This window comes from Eumetopias jubatus, unplaced genomic scaffold, assembly GCF_037043125.1.
Source record: "Eumetopias jubatus isolate StellerSeaLion01/CBP00866 unplaced genomic scaffold, mEumJub1_p1.0 scaffold_10, whole genome shotgun sequence".
Taxonomy (NCBI): domain Eukaryota; kingdom Metazoa; phylum Chordata; class Mammalia; order Carnivora; family Otariidae; genus Eumetopias; species Eumetopias jubatus.
In genome coordinates, this window is record NW_028274816.1 from 119804236 (window position 1) to 119821099 (window position 16864).

Sequence of the window (16864 nt, forward strand, 5' to 3'; positions counted from 1 at the left end):
CCACCTGCCATACTATCTTGACCAATCTGGTTACTATCCAGAAACCTCAATTGCAAACCCCAAATTCTCTCTTCCTCCAGCAGCCTACAACAGAATGACTCTATCCAGTTTCAGTTGCCAAAAACAGCCAGCAATATTTTCATAGGCCTTTCAGCCTGCCTGACAGTTCCCTAAACCCTATGGTCTCACCTTAAACAGGTTCTGCCAGATCTATATAGGCTCTAAACCTTAAAGGCACCACTTTCTCTTTTCCTTGAGAGATCTGGCTGATGTGCCCTTGGTTGCAGCTGCTGCCTCTCAGAATACTATTTGCTGCGATGGCATGAACTGTTTGCTTTGTAGGCCTTACTGTTAAACTTAAATTTAATACATACTGCACTGAATCACAAAACAGTGAAGACAGGACTAGTAAACTACCAGTTAAAGTGACTAGATAATCCACACCCCAGTCTGGTATGTCATAAGACAGAAGACCCAATGGAAATTCAGACCTCAGTAATGAGAGAGAATGAACATTACTCATTTTTAAATCCTAGGCTAAAAGTGATCTAGAACCTAAACTAGGTTCTAGGTAATCAACATAGAGTTTCAGATTAGTTAGCAGCAAATCAGAAATCAAACGGGTTCACAGTTGTGCCTATGCTCTGCCCCACTATATTATCGAGCCTTAACGCGGACAAAAGAAGGGCAGACAGGTTCCAAGATGCCCGGGCACACAGGCAGAACACCATGCGCAGATGCCAGCTCTGACTAGTTTTACTGGAGCAAGAGATCAGACATAGAAGGGACAGAAATCATTCTCAGGAGCATGAGCCATGGAATTGAGAAGTTTTGTGCTTTCAGCCTTCTGACTCCTTCAATGGCTCCTGGAAAGGAACACTGTTACCCCACCAAGGACCACCATTTATTCACACACTTCTCAAAAATAATATTTTCCTTCATCTCCAAACTGTAATTGATTCTAAGTACATTTACCAGTGTCTCTATTTCTAACCACCTTTTCTACTTAAAATTAGAACAATAAAACTGGCAACTATTTGCAGTGCACACAAATAAATGTCCTTCCATAAATTTAGGCATTCCTGAAGTGGACTGAAAGAGAAAATGAATTCAGACAATATATTTTCATTATAGGCTCACCTAATTTTCAGGCCCTATGAACCTTGATTCAGAGAGAAACTTGTTCTATAAAACCACAAGCTATAGAACTAGGATCTACACATAGAATTTAAAGGAAGACATATTTTAGTTCAATATAAATAACTTTTAACAGTTTCAAGATGAACAGACCATTTTAGGGTAGTAAATCATTAGTATTCACGTAGATGTTGAGATGTCATCACTGCTAATATAGGGTAAACTCGATCAGAAATAGCACTTGGGGCTGGGTGGCTCAGTCGGTTAAGTGTCTGACTCTTTGTTTCAGCTCAGGTCATGATCTCAGGATTGTGAGATGGAGCCCCTCGGTGGGCTCTGCCGCTCAGCACAGAGTCTGCTTGAGATTCTCTCCCTCTCCCTCTGCCCCTTCCCCCTCTTGCTCTCTCTAATAAATAAATCTTAAAAAAAAGAAAAAAGAAATAGAGCTTGAAAGTTTTATTTTCAAGGTGGATGGACCTCAGTACCTTGAAGCCTCTGCATAACTCCTACATAAAAATTGTGAAGAAAGCAAATTCTTCTATCTCACTGAACATGATGCTACAGCAAAATATGAGTGTAAATATGAATGAGGGGGCAGGATATGGCTCTCAAGTGGGCTTCAATCCAGCTAAGAAAAATCCCAGCGAGCTCTCTTTAATTCCAGCTCATGAGGTACTGTAAAGCTTTAAGGCTTTGCATAAAGATTATCAGCCATAATGAGAACACAGGGACTAGAAAGAGGTACCTTTTTATTCAGAATTCAAAGTCCCCTGCTGCATAAAGATCACATGGTTACATCTACTTTCCAATTATTTATCAAATCAAAACCACAAAATGGATTCCATTTTTCATCATCGACTCCTAACTTACCATCATGATATAAAGACAGCTGGGATTTTAATAGATAAAAGCCCACAAATCACTTTCTTTTTTTTATTTTTTATTTTTTTAAAGATTTTATTTATTTATTTGAGAGAGAGAGAATGAGAGATAGAGAGCACGAGAGGGAAGAGGGTCAGAGGGAGAAGCAGACTCCCTGCTGAGCAGGGAGCCCGAGACTCCAGGATCATGATCTGAGCCGAAGGCAGTCGCTTAACCAACTGAGCCACCCAGGCGCCCCACAAATCACTTTCATTACCACTTTAGAACTACTGTGTGAAATTCATTATTTGCTCAAGATTTGCAACTTGGGCCTCTGTTACTTGAGTAATCTGATCTCAGAGACCCCCTTTTTTTTTTATGAGGAACTAGGTCCCAAGCTTGGGTGTTTTGAGAACTGAATTCTGGATTTCAGGAACAACTGTGTGCTGCCATTGACGCCAGATTTACAATCCATTGGACCACCTCTGCTTATGAAATACTGAATTCTTGTCTACTGCTTACGGGTGTTTATTCAAACAGGGTAGTTGCTATTAATAGATATATCCTAAAAGAGAGTCTCAGAAGCCAGTAGTTGAGTGCAGGTTACTGAAAGACAAAAGATATTGCTTAGTAGAATCTTGATTACCTTAATAAAAAGGATAAGGAGTACTCTCAACAGGGATAACCTAGTAAAAAAGCAATATATAGTATATAAGATACTCTAATTTCTCAGGTAAGACATGAAAAGTACATCAAATTTGAAGCAACAATCACAGAAAGTAATTTTCTCTTTCTTTGGTAGTAACATGTTTTCATCCTTCATAACCAAGCCTCCATGACCTACATATTGCTAATGGAATATTTCAGGTTCTGTCCTGTCTACAGGGGTTATTTTCAGCACTGGATCTATCTGTCCAACCTGGGAATCTCTTATAGTTCCCATAAAATCCACCACTTCAAGGACTCCACAGCTATTCAAACAGCATGCGGTCCCATAAAAGCAATCAGAGTGCACAGTCCTCAACGGTGGATTCTGGGAGACCAAAGGAGGTTTTTAACACTGAACTTGTTTGGCCTGCACAACAGTCAAGAAAACTCAGCAAATGCCAAGCTGGTTAGCTTCATCTGATGGAAGCTGTTGAAAAGATCTTCCATTTGGAAGCATTTATCAGTTTTTCTGGTATAATAGCCACAGCTGTGGGCTTTCTGAGTGTGAACTGACATATGTAAGCCATGAAATATCAGGGACAGGCACCATCTGCAACTGATTGTCTCAGGCTGGGACTCAAATGTAGGAGTAGCAAGGGACAGAATTTTCTCAAGGCCATACACTGGCAAAAAAAAAAAAAAAAAAAAAGCCTTTTGGCTAAGATCTTAAAGGTATGAATAAATAGGACTGTAAGACTGTGTTCTTTGCAGCTGCGATCTTCAGCACTTTCTGCCCTAATCATTCAAAGTTTAAAATGAAAGAAGTTGTTTTAGAAGAGACCTTCAAAGAAAAAAACCATGAAACGTTTTCGCTAATATTCATCCTCCTATCAAACAATACTTATGTGATCAATAAGAAACACCATATACAGGAAAAACCCAATTCTTTATCCATAGGTTTACCTCTAAGGCTCCCAATTATAGAAGGAAGAATTTTTATAAAGGTGCTATCAGACTTTCAGGTAAAGAGAGTAGACTGAAAATCACAATGAAAATTTCTTTCTCCTGAAAGAATTTCTGCCATAATTAAAGAAAAAAAATTTAAAGGTATAAATTACAAAGATGGGAAAGGAAAAAAATACAACAGCAACAAAATCTTGGCGTCCGCAAAAGACATGGATCAGCAGCACCACCACAATTCTCCAAAGCTCCGACTGGCAGCATGTCTGGAACTGTATGGAGGGGAAATGTAGGGACGGAGTGTCAGAAGAAAAAGGATTAAGATGCTGCTGGAGTCCCAGATCCCCACCACCACTCTGTGCTACCTTAGCCCCTCAGCAAAAAAGGGGAAGATTAATTCTTTTAGAGGATAAAATACATGATACTTTGAAGGGGCTGCCAGGCATGGCTGAGGGGTGGTGGATTCAGTGAATTTATGCATAATGAATGCTGAGACTCTCCAGCCATCGTTCCCAATTTAGCTGCCAAAAAGCTGGCAGAAAGCCTTTATACTCTAGACCAGAGAGTCAAAGATAATTTTTGGAAGAATTAAGCCAGCCCAAGAAGACAGACGTGAAAGTACTGACACAGAGGATTCCAGCTGCCCTCAGTGATGAGTAAACTGGAGCTCTGTTCCTGGGTCTCTTGGTTTAGAAAGCCACACTCTGAACCTCCTCTGGCCTCCCTGCAACCCATGGACAGAATCATCATCAGGACCAAAGAGATATGCCCAGAGAGAACACACAAAATCTACTGGCAGAGAGACCTAACACTGTTTTCAGGGCCTGCTGCAGGTACTTCTACTAATCATTTTTCCTGGGGGACAGTAGGCATACCCTTAGGTCCAAGGGATGGCCAAAGGGTAGAGATGGGATGAAGGAGAGTAGGGTGTGAAACAGGTTTCTCCAACTGTACTCCTGAGTACTCCATACTCAGGAGGTGCGGACTTTTAGCAAAGAACCAAATGGAAATCCTAGAAATGAAAGTACCACATGTGAAATGAAAATTATAGTGGATGAATTTAACACAAGGCTGTGGCCTACAGAAGAAAGAGTTGGTATACTTGAAGACAGATCAATAGGAATTATCCAGTATGAAGAAGAGAAAGAAGATAAAAAGAACAGTTTCAGTGATCTGAGGGACAATATCAAGCGGTCTAACATTTGTGTAACTAGAGTTCCAGAAGAAGAGAGATAACTGGGCAGGAAAAATTTGAAGAAATAATGGCAAAATTTCCCCAAATTTAGGAGAAACTATCGACTTACAGATCCAAGAAGGTCAGTGAACTCTCAGCCAGATAAATACAAGGAAAACATCTAGGTACACAATGGTTAAACTGCTGAAAACCAAAGATAAAAGAAAAAGAGAGGGAACTCACAGATCAGCAATGTCCCAGAAAACTTTCTGCAAAGGTGGAAATATTCTGCTTCCACAATGCTTAACCTAGTAACCCCTAGCCACATGTGCATCTGAAGTGTGACCAATACAACTGAGGAAATGAGATTTTTATTTTAATTTTAATTAATTTCAATTTCTATAGCCACATATGGCTCGTGTTCATCATAATGAACAGCGTAGCCAAAGAGAATTGAGATATCAAGCCATCATAATATGTGCACTTTACTGATTCAAACAAACAGTAACAGTAACAACAAACAAAACAGTCTGAGGTACTGAGATAACTGGAAACCTGGACACTGGGTATTTCATGTTAAGGAATCCTTGTTAATTTTTTAATGTGAACAACAATTATTCTGGTTATATTTTTTAAGAGAAACCTTCTGCTTTAAAGATATATATTGAAATTTTACAGATGAAATGGTATGTCTGAGATTTGCCTCAAAATATTATGGAGTAGGGCTGTGGACAGGGATGTAGATGAAACAATATTAACTATAATCACTGAAGCTCAATGATGGGTATGGTATACAGGGACTCATTACACTATTGTTTACTTTTGTAATGTTAAGAATTTTCCATAGAAATTTTTTAGAAAGTAAAGCAAAAGGAGAAAGAGATGGAAAATAAGAGGGAAAAACAGGGATTGGCTCAGAAGGGTCAATATCCAAATGACAAGACTTCTAATAAGAGAAACAGAAAATAAAGGGAGATCTACAAAAGTTAAAAAAAAAAAAATTCCCAGAACCAAGGGCTACAAGCTTCCACTATGAAAGAGCCCAATGAGTCACCTAGTACAATGGGTGACAAGGGACTGATACCTCTAGAGGCACATCATGTGAAATTTCAGAATATGAGGGATAAAGAAAGGATCTTATAAGCTTTAAATGAGAAAGAACACAGCGCATAAAAAAAAAAAAATCAAGAATCAGAATGGCATCAGCCTAGAAGGAAAATGATTTCTAACCTAGATATACAGAAACTGTCAAACAGTATGAAGAAGACATTTTAAAACAGGTGAAACTTCAAAAACTTTATTCTCTACATACCCATTCTCAGGAAGCTACCGCAGGATGTTTTTCATCAAAATGAGGCAGTAATCAAAGAAAAGAACCATATAATAGGAGACCCAACATAGAAGAGAGAAGGCAATGAACCACAGAGTGATGATGAAGGGAGATCCCAGGATGACAGCCATCTTTCACACAAAAGAAAATCAGTCCAGAATAGAGCAGGTCAAAAGACTCCAGAGGGGACTTCAAGAAAGTGAAACTGATAAGACTTTTTTGAAGGGTCTGATCTCATGAGAAGTTGGGACTGAATTATAGTTAAAAACACAAAAAAATTAAGCAAACAAGAAGAGACAGGTTTTTTTTTTTTAAAGATTTTATTTATTTGACAGAAAGAGACACAGCGAGAGAGGGAACACAAGCAGGGGGAGTGGGAGAGGGAGAAGCAGGCCTCCTGCTGAGCAGGGAGCCTGACGCGGGACTCGATCCCAGGACCCTGGGATCATGACCTGAGCCGAAGACAGACGCTTGACGACTGAGCCACCCAGGCGCTCCAGAAGAGACAGGTATTAACAGTTAAGTATCCAACTACTTACAACAAGTTTTATGGAGAAAAAGATAATAACACTTCATAGCTCAGCTTTGAAGTACAGTCCTAATAACGTAAACACTGGGGGTGCCTGGCTGGCTCTGTCTATTAAGTGTCTGACTCTTGGTTTTGGCTTGGGTCATGATCTCAGGATCATGGGACTGAGCCCCAGGTGGGACTCCCTGCTCCGCAGGGAGTCTGCCTCTCCCTCTCTCTCTGCTCCCCACCTCGCCCCTCAAATAAATAAGTAAAATCTTAAAAAAAAAAAAAATGTAAACACTGAACTCTGATTAAAGCAAATTCTGAGCTAGCTCTGTCAGGAAAATAGGAGGATAGGACATAGGCATGAAGAGGACATCAGTGAGTGCAGAAAGACGTTAAAGAATACCTAAAATGGAAAAATCCAGAAGTCACAATCCAAGCATTTTATTCAGAGAGATAAATGCAAAAAGTCTCAACTGCAAGAAGCAAGAGAGATTGACCATGGAAAGAGAAAACTGGGGCTATGTTGGGGAGAAAAGGCTGGGAACTGGGTTGTTCTGAACTAACTATACAACTAGTTGACTCTTTAAATTTTTTTTAGGAACTCCTGGGTGGCTCAGTCATTAAGCATCTGCCTTCAGCTCAGGTCATCCCAGGGACCTGGAATCGATTCCCACAGGGGGTACCTTGCTCAGCAGGGAGCCTGCTTCTCCCTCTGCCTGCTCTGCCTGCTGCTTGTGCTCTCTCTCTCTGATAAATAAATAAAATCTTCTAAAATAATTGTTTTTAAAACCCTGGACAAAATTAAAACCAATGATCTCATAAGGGTTTATGGCCCAGTGAGAAAGGAAGCAAAGCAGCGGTGAGAACTCTACAGCATCTGCGCAAAGCCCAGGATGAACACCTGTTCTGTCGTTAAGTCTACTGTCTTTTTGCAGACACTGACTTGAAGAAGCAGTCACTTGCCAGGTGTCAAGTTTGAAGAGTATATTGGGAAAATGTTTCTAAGCAACTAACAGAGATGAAATTAAAGTCAAGGATATCAGAGTCAGAGAAGACTCATTTAGAAGTAATTCATTTAGACATTTGTTAATGTTTTTGTTTTATTTAAATAGAGGGAATTCTCTTTTTAAAAGAATATAATTGTATGCTATAAATAAATTCAAGAGAAGATCCCACCAGAGGCAAGCTAAACTTTTATTTATAAATTGGACTCGCAAAGGCTTTGACAACCAACATCGGTACAGTAGGAGACATTTTCTAGGCTCACATCTTTACTAGGTACTTAATTCTTGTCTCTAAAGTAGACTATATTTTACATTTTAAGAGAGAACAGTGTCTTTTTAGCCTTTCAATAGTGTTTCAGACAGACTATGAGCCAGTAAGTTGTTTACTGAGCACTGTAATGAAACGTTTTTGTACTAAGTGCTACACGACAGTTTTGGCAGCTGGGTTTATTTGTCCTATATATTGATATGAAATTAGCCAAAATAGTTTAAAACCCACACTGCCTTCAAAATTTCTTTTCCTCAAACTCCAAACAATTTTTTTCTTTCCTGATTTTATGGTCTGAAGTAGAAAAGCACTAATTTTCCCATGTGAGTTCTTGAATTCAAACACTATGCAAATATAATGTTTAAATGCCAATCAATCTTTACCTGGCTTTATCTGGATCTTTATGATCTAAGCTTGTTGGAGTTAATATTTGATTCTTTTTGTTTATACTGGGACAAGGGCAGAATGGAAGCTGAAATCTGAAGTAAACCACCCACCTTAAGCTAGCCATTACTTTCAACTAGCACCAGCAGACATTAAATAGAGCTGCTCATAGTGGGGGGAAAGAAGGTTTCTCTTTAAGTTTTTGCTCATCTTCTCCACTGGGAAATGTCAATTAATGAGAAAATCACCATAATTATGGCATCCTTGACAGAAGATATAAAATTTTTAAAAGTCTGCTTCTTCTAACTTCAGGTTTGCAAAAACAAAAATTTACTAGTCCTAATCAGTACTTTTGAGGGGAAGGATTTGGACTAAGATTCAACTGCTCTTATGAGGGTTCCTTATTCGGGATGTTCATTTCACTGAATGAGAAATGAAAATACAAAAAGGAAGGTAAACTGACATTCATTTACTTATTATTTCCTTTCTGTTTTAAGAGCAGAAAAATTTGCCCTGGTTTCTGTGACCTAAATTCCCTTTCCTACTTCTACAGTAAAGCATTCTTGTAGTCATGCTGACTGTCCTCAAATACTGTGCTGGAGGCTCTACGGGCCAACAGGAGGTTAGATTTCCATGAAAAAGGAGCAGGTGTAGATTTGGGTTAGTTCCTTACTTCAGGATTCTGTGCTGGAAAAGCCCCTTAACACACTGCTCGCATCATAGTAACAGCCGATTCCATCTGCACAGTAATCCTTGTTTTGTTCTTCTAGTCTGAGCCAAGTTCTTTCATGACTCACTCGTCTTTGCTCCAAGTCATTACACCCTTTGCAGAGAAAGAGGCATCCACTAACTGTGGCAACAAGGTAGTGAACTGGTGAATAGGCCTGGTGTGCTGGTATTTAAACTACCCAAGAACCCAATTCGTCTTAACTCCAAGTAATTGTACTGGTGAGGTCTCACCATCAGTACTAGGATTCACACTGGTATTTCCAGATGATTGAGCAATGGTATCCCACCTGTCTTGACTGGAAAGTGGAAGGTTGATATTTTTCTTTAATCATTTTAAACATATTTTATATTTTTAGTCTCATTCAGACTATTCATTTCAAGTTCCTGGTGGAAGGGGAGTCCTCATCCTCTGTCTGCTGTGTCTTCTGTCTTTCATAGTATACCTTTCCCTCTTTTTATGGTTCAGATTGTGAGCTTTTTTAAAAAAAGACTATTTATTTGAGAGAGAGAGAGAGCACACACAAGAGGGGCAGAGGGGCAGAGGGGCAGAGGGAGAGGGAGAAGCAGGCTCCCCGCTGAGCAGGGAGCCCAATGAGGGACTCGATCCCAGGACTCTGGGATCATGACCTGAGCCGAAGGCAGATGCTCAACTGACTGTGCCTCCCAGGTGCCACCCCTGTGAGCTCACTTTGAAAAGAGATTTTCTTTTCAGCTGGGAGTCCTGATGGCTCTGAAGCTTAGAGCTGTTGCAAAACCACTGCTTTGCATTTGCTTCTGCCAGGTACCTTGAGTTTCACCAGTCCTGGACCAATTTTACATTAATTTATTGGTTTGGAGAACACTGTACCTAAGTTTGGGCTATATGCCCATATATTATGCCATGTATGGCAAAATATTGGGCCCTGGATTTGTCATAAGAGGGCATGCAGAATGTTGGTCAGAGAGAAACTTTTCCATCACCTGCCCTACTATAAGCACTTTTCCCAGTTTCCCATCCACTGAGAGAGTTACCCTTCCAGGGTCTCAGCTCTGCGCAGAGATCACTTACAGTTCCCAATCTCAGGTGGACCCAGGGCTGTCTCTCTTGTCCTTGTGAGCATTTAAAAACCCATAACATCTAGGGCTTATATCTGTATTAATAACCCTTTGATACTGCTACACTTGAGCTTCTAAGCTTACCAGTCTGCCTTCATGTTGCTTGAAACCCAGAAGGCTTATATTTCAAAGAGAAATTCAAAACAGATGAAAACTGAATGAAACTCTCAGCTAGTACTTAAGTGTTCTAAAAAATTCAGTACTTTCAAGATCGAGAGGCTCTTGTAGACCTGATAAAGTTCTGAGCTCCTCTAAGACACTGCTACTTATCATAGTTATGTGCTAATAGGGGGCCTTTAAATCCAAATAACTCTATTTGTGGTTGTGTGTTCAAAGATAACCTCTACATAAATCTATTCTCATATAAATGACAAATCCGCTACAAAAGTCTTTAGAAAAGAGGTTTGTAAATATGATCTTTGGGGCGCCTGGATGGCTCAGTCATTAAGTGTCTGCCTTTGGCTCAGGTCATGATCCCAGGGTCCTGGGATCGAGCCCTGCATTAGGCTCCCTGCTCAGTGGGGAGCCTGCTTCTCCCTCTCCCACTCCCCCTGCTTGTGTTCTCTCTCTCGCTGTGTCTCTGTCAAATAAATAAATAAATAAATAAATAAAATCTTAAAAAAAAAAAAAACCTTTAAAAGTTTCTAAATGTTTGTTGAGTAAAAGAATGGGTAACCTCCTATGTTACTCATTCTTTTACTCATTGGTGCCTGGTACCAGCTAGGCACCAATATGACCTTTTTCTTTTTAAATTAAAAAAATTAAAAAAAAATTTTTTTTTAATTAAAAAAGCCACCTGGGTGGCTCAGTCGGTTAAGCAAATGACTTTTGACTTCATCTAAGGTCATGATCTCAGGGTCATGATACTAAGCCGTGAGTTGGGCTCCGCACTGGGTGTGTAGTCTGCTTAAGATTCTCTCTCTCCCGGGGTGCCTGTGTGGCTCAGTCGTTGAGCGTCTGCCTTCGGCTCAGGTCGTGATCCTGGGGTCCTGGGATCGAGCCCCGCATCGGGCTCCCTGCTTGGCGGGAGGCCTGCTTCTCCCTCTCCCACTCCCCCTGCTTGTGTTCCCTCTCTCGCTGTGTCTCTCTCTGTCAAATAAATAAAATCTTAAAAAAAAAAGAAAAGATTCTCTCTCTCCCTCTGCCCCTCCCCTGTGCTCTCTAAAAAACAAATAAACTCTTCTCCATAGTTATTTCAAATCTGAATACTCCACGACCAAATCTAATAATGAGCAAGAGAGAGTGGTTGTTTTATACATAAATGAAATAAAATCAGAAAGGTATCAAGTTGCACCCCCCGAGTGAAGTAAAACTCTAACCTGCAGGTTATTCAGAGGTTCCATCTTCATGACTGGGCCCAAGGTGTTGAGAGGCAGGGAGACATCAATGCTCTGGTTTGGCATGAGCGGTGTATGGATGGCCAGAGGAGTGCTGGGGATGACACCAAAGCTACGAAAAAGGATGAAAAAATTCCAGAGGTTAATCAGAAGGCAAGATTTAGCCACATCTTTGGGTTTCAATGGCTCTTTACTCCGTTTGAACATAATTTTTAATAAAATTAAATGGAAGAAACAATGGAAACAAGATGCTTAATTCTAATTTGCTGTAAACTGATTACAATATAACCCGTTTCCCATTAAATGGATTTGAGGAAGGAGAAAACATTCATAAGCACAGAATTGCTTTGCTAGTTTCTTATGTTTCACACCACTAGAGGGACAGATTTAGTAAGTTTCTCTCTCTCTCTTTTTAAAAACATCTTTCCTTAGAAAATCCTTGGGAGAAAGAAGACTTAAGAATACACACCCTGTAAAGTACAATAAATTGACATTATTTCACTAGCTTGATAACCTGCCTCAGTAATCCAGAAGATTACTTACTGGTAATTCTAATTTTCTTTTTTGTTTACCTATGCAAGACACAATCACTAGAAAAGAGACAGTGAAAGTAAAGCAAAATTGATTGGCTTAGACATTCCAAACGACGAGGACAAGCTGGTCACTTTCTAAGCCTGAGGCACAGAGTATGTACCCACCAGTTTGACTTCACAGAGAAGCCTGTCTAATAACAATACAAGAATAGTAAAGAGATGGGAAAAACCTGAGTCTGGAGTTACATAAATAACAAATACATATGAGAGCAGACTTTTTTTTTTTTTTTTTGAGAGTGCATGCTAGAGAAAGTGAGCATACGCCCAAGCAGGGAGGGTGGGAGGGGCAGAAGGAGAGAGAATCTTAAACAGGCTCCACCCCCAGCACAGGGCTCAATCTCATGACCCTGAGATCATGACCTGAGCTGAAATCAAGAATTGGACACTTAACAGACTGAGCCACCCAGGTGCCCCAAGAACAGGCATGTCTTATGTACAAGAAATATAAGAATTTCAAATAGATGGAGCATAAAGGTAAAAGTGGGCCTACAGGTGTAACAAATACACAAATGAAAGATATAAATTTATATTGAATTTGTGTTCTAATTAGCCTCAGGAAGGAAGATGGGACTATAATACTTATAAAATAACTATAGAGTTTATATAGGTAATATAAAGAACTATAGAGTTTATATAGGTAATATCTTTCAAGAGTCAAAGGATGGCAAAGAAACATTTTCTTTTTCCTAAACTATGCTTTAGAATATCAAAATGTAATAATAAAGTGATCCTGAGAACACACATCACTCATTTTTGTGTAACATTTATAGATCAAAAAACCATTCTGTTCTTTTGATCTTGCTCTCATGGTCAGCAATCTCTGAAGGCAATATTGGGATAGAAACATGACAGCAGTTTAGTTCCTAATCTTCGAATTGCTCCTCTTGGAAATGATAACAGAGGAAACAAAGAGGGGAAAATTCCTTACTAATCTACAATTTCACCTTCTGCAAAACTACAAGTCCGAGGAAACCCACAAACTCCCAATTATATTTACATGTGGCCAAAGCACACGAGATCAGCAGAACTGGTGAGAGAAGCTCTGGAGGTGCAGCAGGGAGGCACAGAGAGTTCAGAGGCAACTAGTGATTGCAGGCCTCAGATACTGACCATAAATATCCATTCTCAGAAGAGAAACCCATTCCAAGTGCCAAGCGCTACTGAGTAGGGCAAATACCAAACAGGGAATGCAGAGGTCAGGTGAAGAAAGAAGGTAGAAAGTCCCCAGGGGGGCCTGGAGGTAACAGAGCTCAAGAAAGCAGCCTTGTAAAGGGGAAACAGATACCGGGAGATAGGGCTGTGTTCCTCAGAGGCAGAAAGCAGTAAGAGAATCTGTAGAGCTCAGGACTGAAATAAAGTCGTCTTGAATAAAGTCAGGTTCTTAGAGGCAGAGGAGTTGTGGCCACACCACAGCAAAGGAGGGAGAGTCCATGCGTAGCAAAGCCTAAAAAATTGACCCTGGCTTATCTTCCTCGTCTACAGGAGCCTCCTGCTAATAGCAGGTCCTGCAAATTCCAACTCTTTCAGATAGGAGTATCAAATGCTATAAGCACAGCACTCAAAGACACTATTATAAAAAGTGGAAAAACAGCAGTACAAAACTTACTAACAAATAAGACATACTTAAAAACAATTTGCCATAAAAACAATGGAAATTATGGGGGCGCCTGGGTGGCTCAGTTGGTTAAGTGTCTGCCTTCGATCCCAGAGTCCTGGGATCAAGCCCCGCAGAAGGAAGCCTGCTTTTCCCTCTCCCTCTTCCCGTCTCCTTCCCTGCTCCCCCAGCTCCTGCTCACAAACACGTGCTCTCTCTCTCTAATAAAATCTTAAAAAAAAAAAAAGAAACATTTATACAGAAGTTAATGGAAAAACACACTTAATAAAGCAATTGCAGTCACCAAAGGAGAACACGTAACAGTGAAGGAAGCACTTGGGGCAGAGATGGCCAGACAAGAGGAGAAGATAAAGGAGTCAATAGAACTCAGGAAAGAAATAATAGAAAAGAATAAATCATGTCAGAAATGAACTAAACTACATCAATAACATAGACGCAAAAAACACTCAACAAAATTTTAGCAAATTAGATTCAGCAATACGTAAAAACAGACAATATATCCTGACCAGACAGGATTTATCCCAAGAATACAAGATTGGGGTAGCGTTCAAAAAAAATCAATCACTGTAATCCATCATATAAATACACTAAAAAAGAACCACATGATCATCTCAATAAATGAAGAAGCATCGGACATTTTTACCAACTTATAATAATTTAATAATTAATGATCAAGAGCAGGAACTCCCTCAACCTCCATGAAAAACCTACAGTTAACACTGCACTTAATGGTGAAAGACTGAATGCTTTCCCCCAGAGAATTAAAACAGAACAAAGATGTCCCTTCTTATCACATGCACTCTACATTTACTGCGGACCCTAGTACAGTCTGACAAGAACAGGTGTAAGACTGAAAAGGAAAAGATAAAACTCTCTATCCACAGACAAAATGATTTATCTATGTAGAAAACTGTAAGGAATCTACAAGAAAGCTACCAGAACTAATAAGGGAATTTAACAAAGTTGCACGATGCAAGTTCAACATACAAAAATCAATTCTACTTCTATATATACCAGGAAGAAATAAACATTAAGATGAAAAGAATGCTACTTACTATACCATCAAAACTATGACATACTTAAATCTGACAATAGACAGGCAAGATCTGTACATGAGAAATTATAAAACAGTGCAGAGAGAAGTTAAAGATGACCTAAATAAAAAAAGCAAGCTGATAGATTAGAGCTCAGTATTGTTTGATGTCAATTCTCTCCCAAACTGATCTACACTCTCAATCAAAATCCCAGCAGGTAAAGGACCTAGAATAACCAAAAACAATTCTGAAAAAGAACAAAAATGGAGTTTGTACTATCTGACTTCAAGGCTTACTGTGGGAAAACAAAGTTTACTCTGACTCTCTTACTTTACACCATATTTAAAAATTATCTCAAAATGGATTATAAAAGTTAATGTTGGAGCTAAATCTATACCACTTCTATTAAAAAAAAAAAAAAAACAGAAAAAAAGATCTTTGTATCCACGGGCCAAAGATTTCTTAGAACATAAAGAGCATAAGCAATACAGAACTTTTACTTTTTGAAGGACACTGTTAAGAAAATAAATCCACAGAAAATATTTGCAAGAGGTATATCTGACAAAGGATTTGTATCCACAATATATAAAGAACTTCTACTACTTGATAATAAAACTAAAAAAAGAAAGATCTGAGCAGATACTTCACTAAAGATATAATGGTCAATACATTGATGAAAAAAATTGCTCAGTATCATTAGTCATTAGGGAAATGCAAATTAAAATGAGAAATAAATTAAAATGCAAGTCACTATAAACTCTTAAGAATGGCTAAAATTGGTAAATAGCTGGAAATAGAACTAGTCTGACAAAAGGAAACATAGACTTTCCAGATAAGTGATTTCTAATGTGCCAAACTTTCAATCTAAGGTATAAAAGTTATTTCCAAATGCTTAGAAATAAGTAAGACAATCACTGATACAAGTTGTCGCTGATAAATTTTATTAAATCTGCTTTAAGGGTCCAATTACTACTTTGCTAGAAACAAGTTTGATTATCTTGTATTTATGAATGGACCTGCCATCAAAGTCTAGCAGGCAGTTTCCTGAACCACGATATTTAATAAAAAACAGTGATGTTTCAGAACCATAGAAAATCAGTATTTACATCTTCATGCTCCCTCCCTTAATAAGGCAAAGAATTTATTGCTAAAAGCAGACTGTCTGCCTACATTATTTAGCTAACAGGTATACTATGTTTCAAATTTTTGACATCAACCAAAGTATGTTCATTTTTCCCAACAAAATGTGGGCTTTGGATATTCATTTGTTTTGTTCACTACTCTAGCCCCAGTACCTAGAAATGTTTGGCACATAGATGCTAAACAATTATTTGTTGAATGAATAAATGGATTTTAATTAAAACTTTTTTTTTTTAAATAAATGGCTTATTAAAAACTTTCTAGTCCTAGAATCCTTTAAGAAGGCAGTAAGTAAATTCTGGTTTCCTTTTTCTATAGGGATGAGTTTCCCAACGAAATTCCCTAGGGCCTCCAGAGCTGAAGCTGACAAGTGAACAGACATGCAAGACCAGCTCTCACTCTACACCCAACATCTGCCAACATGAGAGTTTTTAATGCATTGTTAAAAATGGAACATTGGCTTGTTGTAGACAAGGCACAAGTTTCATGACCCGAGCTGCGGACTCAGACTTCCTACCTATTCTTGTTAAACTGGATTGCAAAGTCTGTCATGTGCTGCAGAGCTTTGTTGGTGAAGTTCATTTCCATATAGATGTGCCCCTGGCGGTGAGTAAATGTTCCGGAAATCTCCAAGCCTTTAGCTTTTACTGCAGGCAGCCAGACCTAAAAGACAGTATAGAGCCCAATGGAACCACACAAGATTTATCTCAATGCTATTTGTTTTGAATATATAAAGATGAAATTAAGATTTCGCTTCTTTAGGCAATTATGGTGATTTTTATACTATAAATATCAAGTCAGATGCAAAAGGCTCTGGATATTCTCTGAATTTTGAGATTGTTCTCAATTGAAGAACCAAACCAAACTAAACCCACACGAAAACAGTCTATGAATAACCCGGCTAGTTCTCCATCTTCTGTTCAACTTGATCATTTTACTGCTTGACTACTGCTACCAAAAGTATATACAAGAAAAAGAGAAATTCCAATGAGTATAATTTTATTATTATTATTATTATTAGCACCTTTGCTAAAAGGC

At 38.9% G+C, this 16864-nt stretch overlaps 1 protein-coding gene across 4 annotated transcripts in view; it reads right to left on the reverse strand.

Annotated features, from left to right (window-relative positions):
• The window catches only part of AP2B1 (adaptor related protein complex 2 subunit beta 1), a 122156-nt gene that overhangs the window by 25595 nt on the left and 79697 nt on the right, over positions 1–16864 (reverse strand). For all 4 annotated transcript variants that reach the window (XM_028108999.2, XM_028108996.2, XM_028108998.2 and 1 more), the window contains 2 exons: positions 16344–16489; positions 11427–11556 (listed from right to left, as the gene is read on the reverse strand). In XM_028108999.2, coding sequence (XP_027964800.1) covers positions 11427–11556; positions 16344–16489 — 276 coding nt within the window. The remainder of the gene's footprint in view (positions 1–11426; positions 11557–16343; positions 16490–16864) is intronic.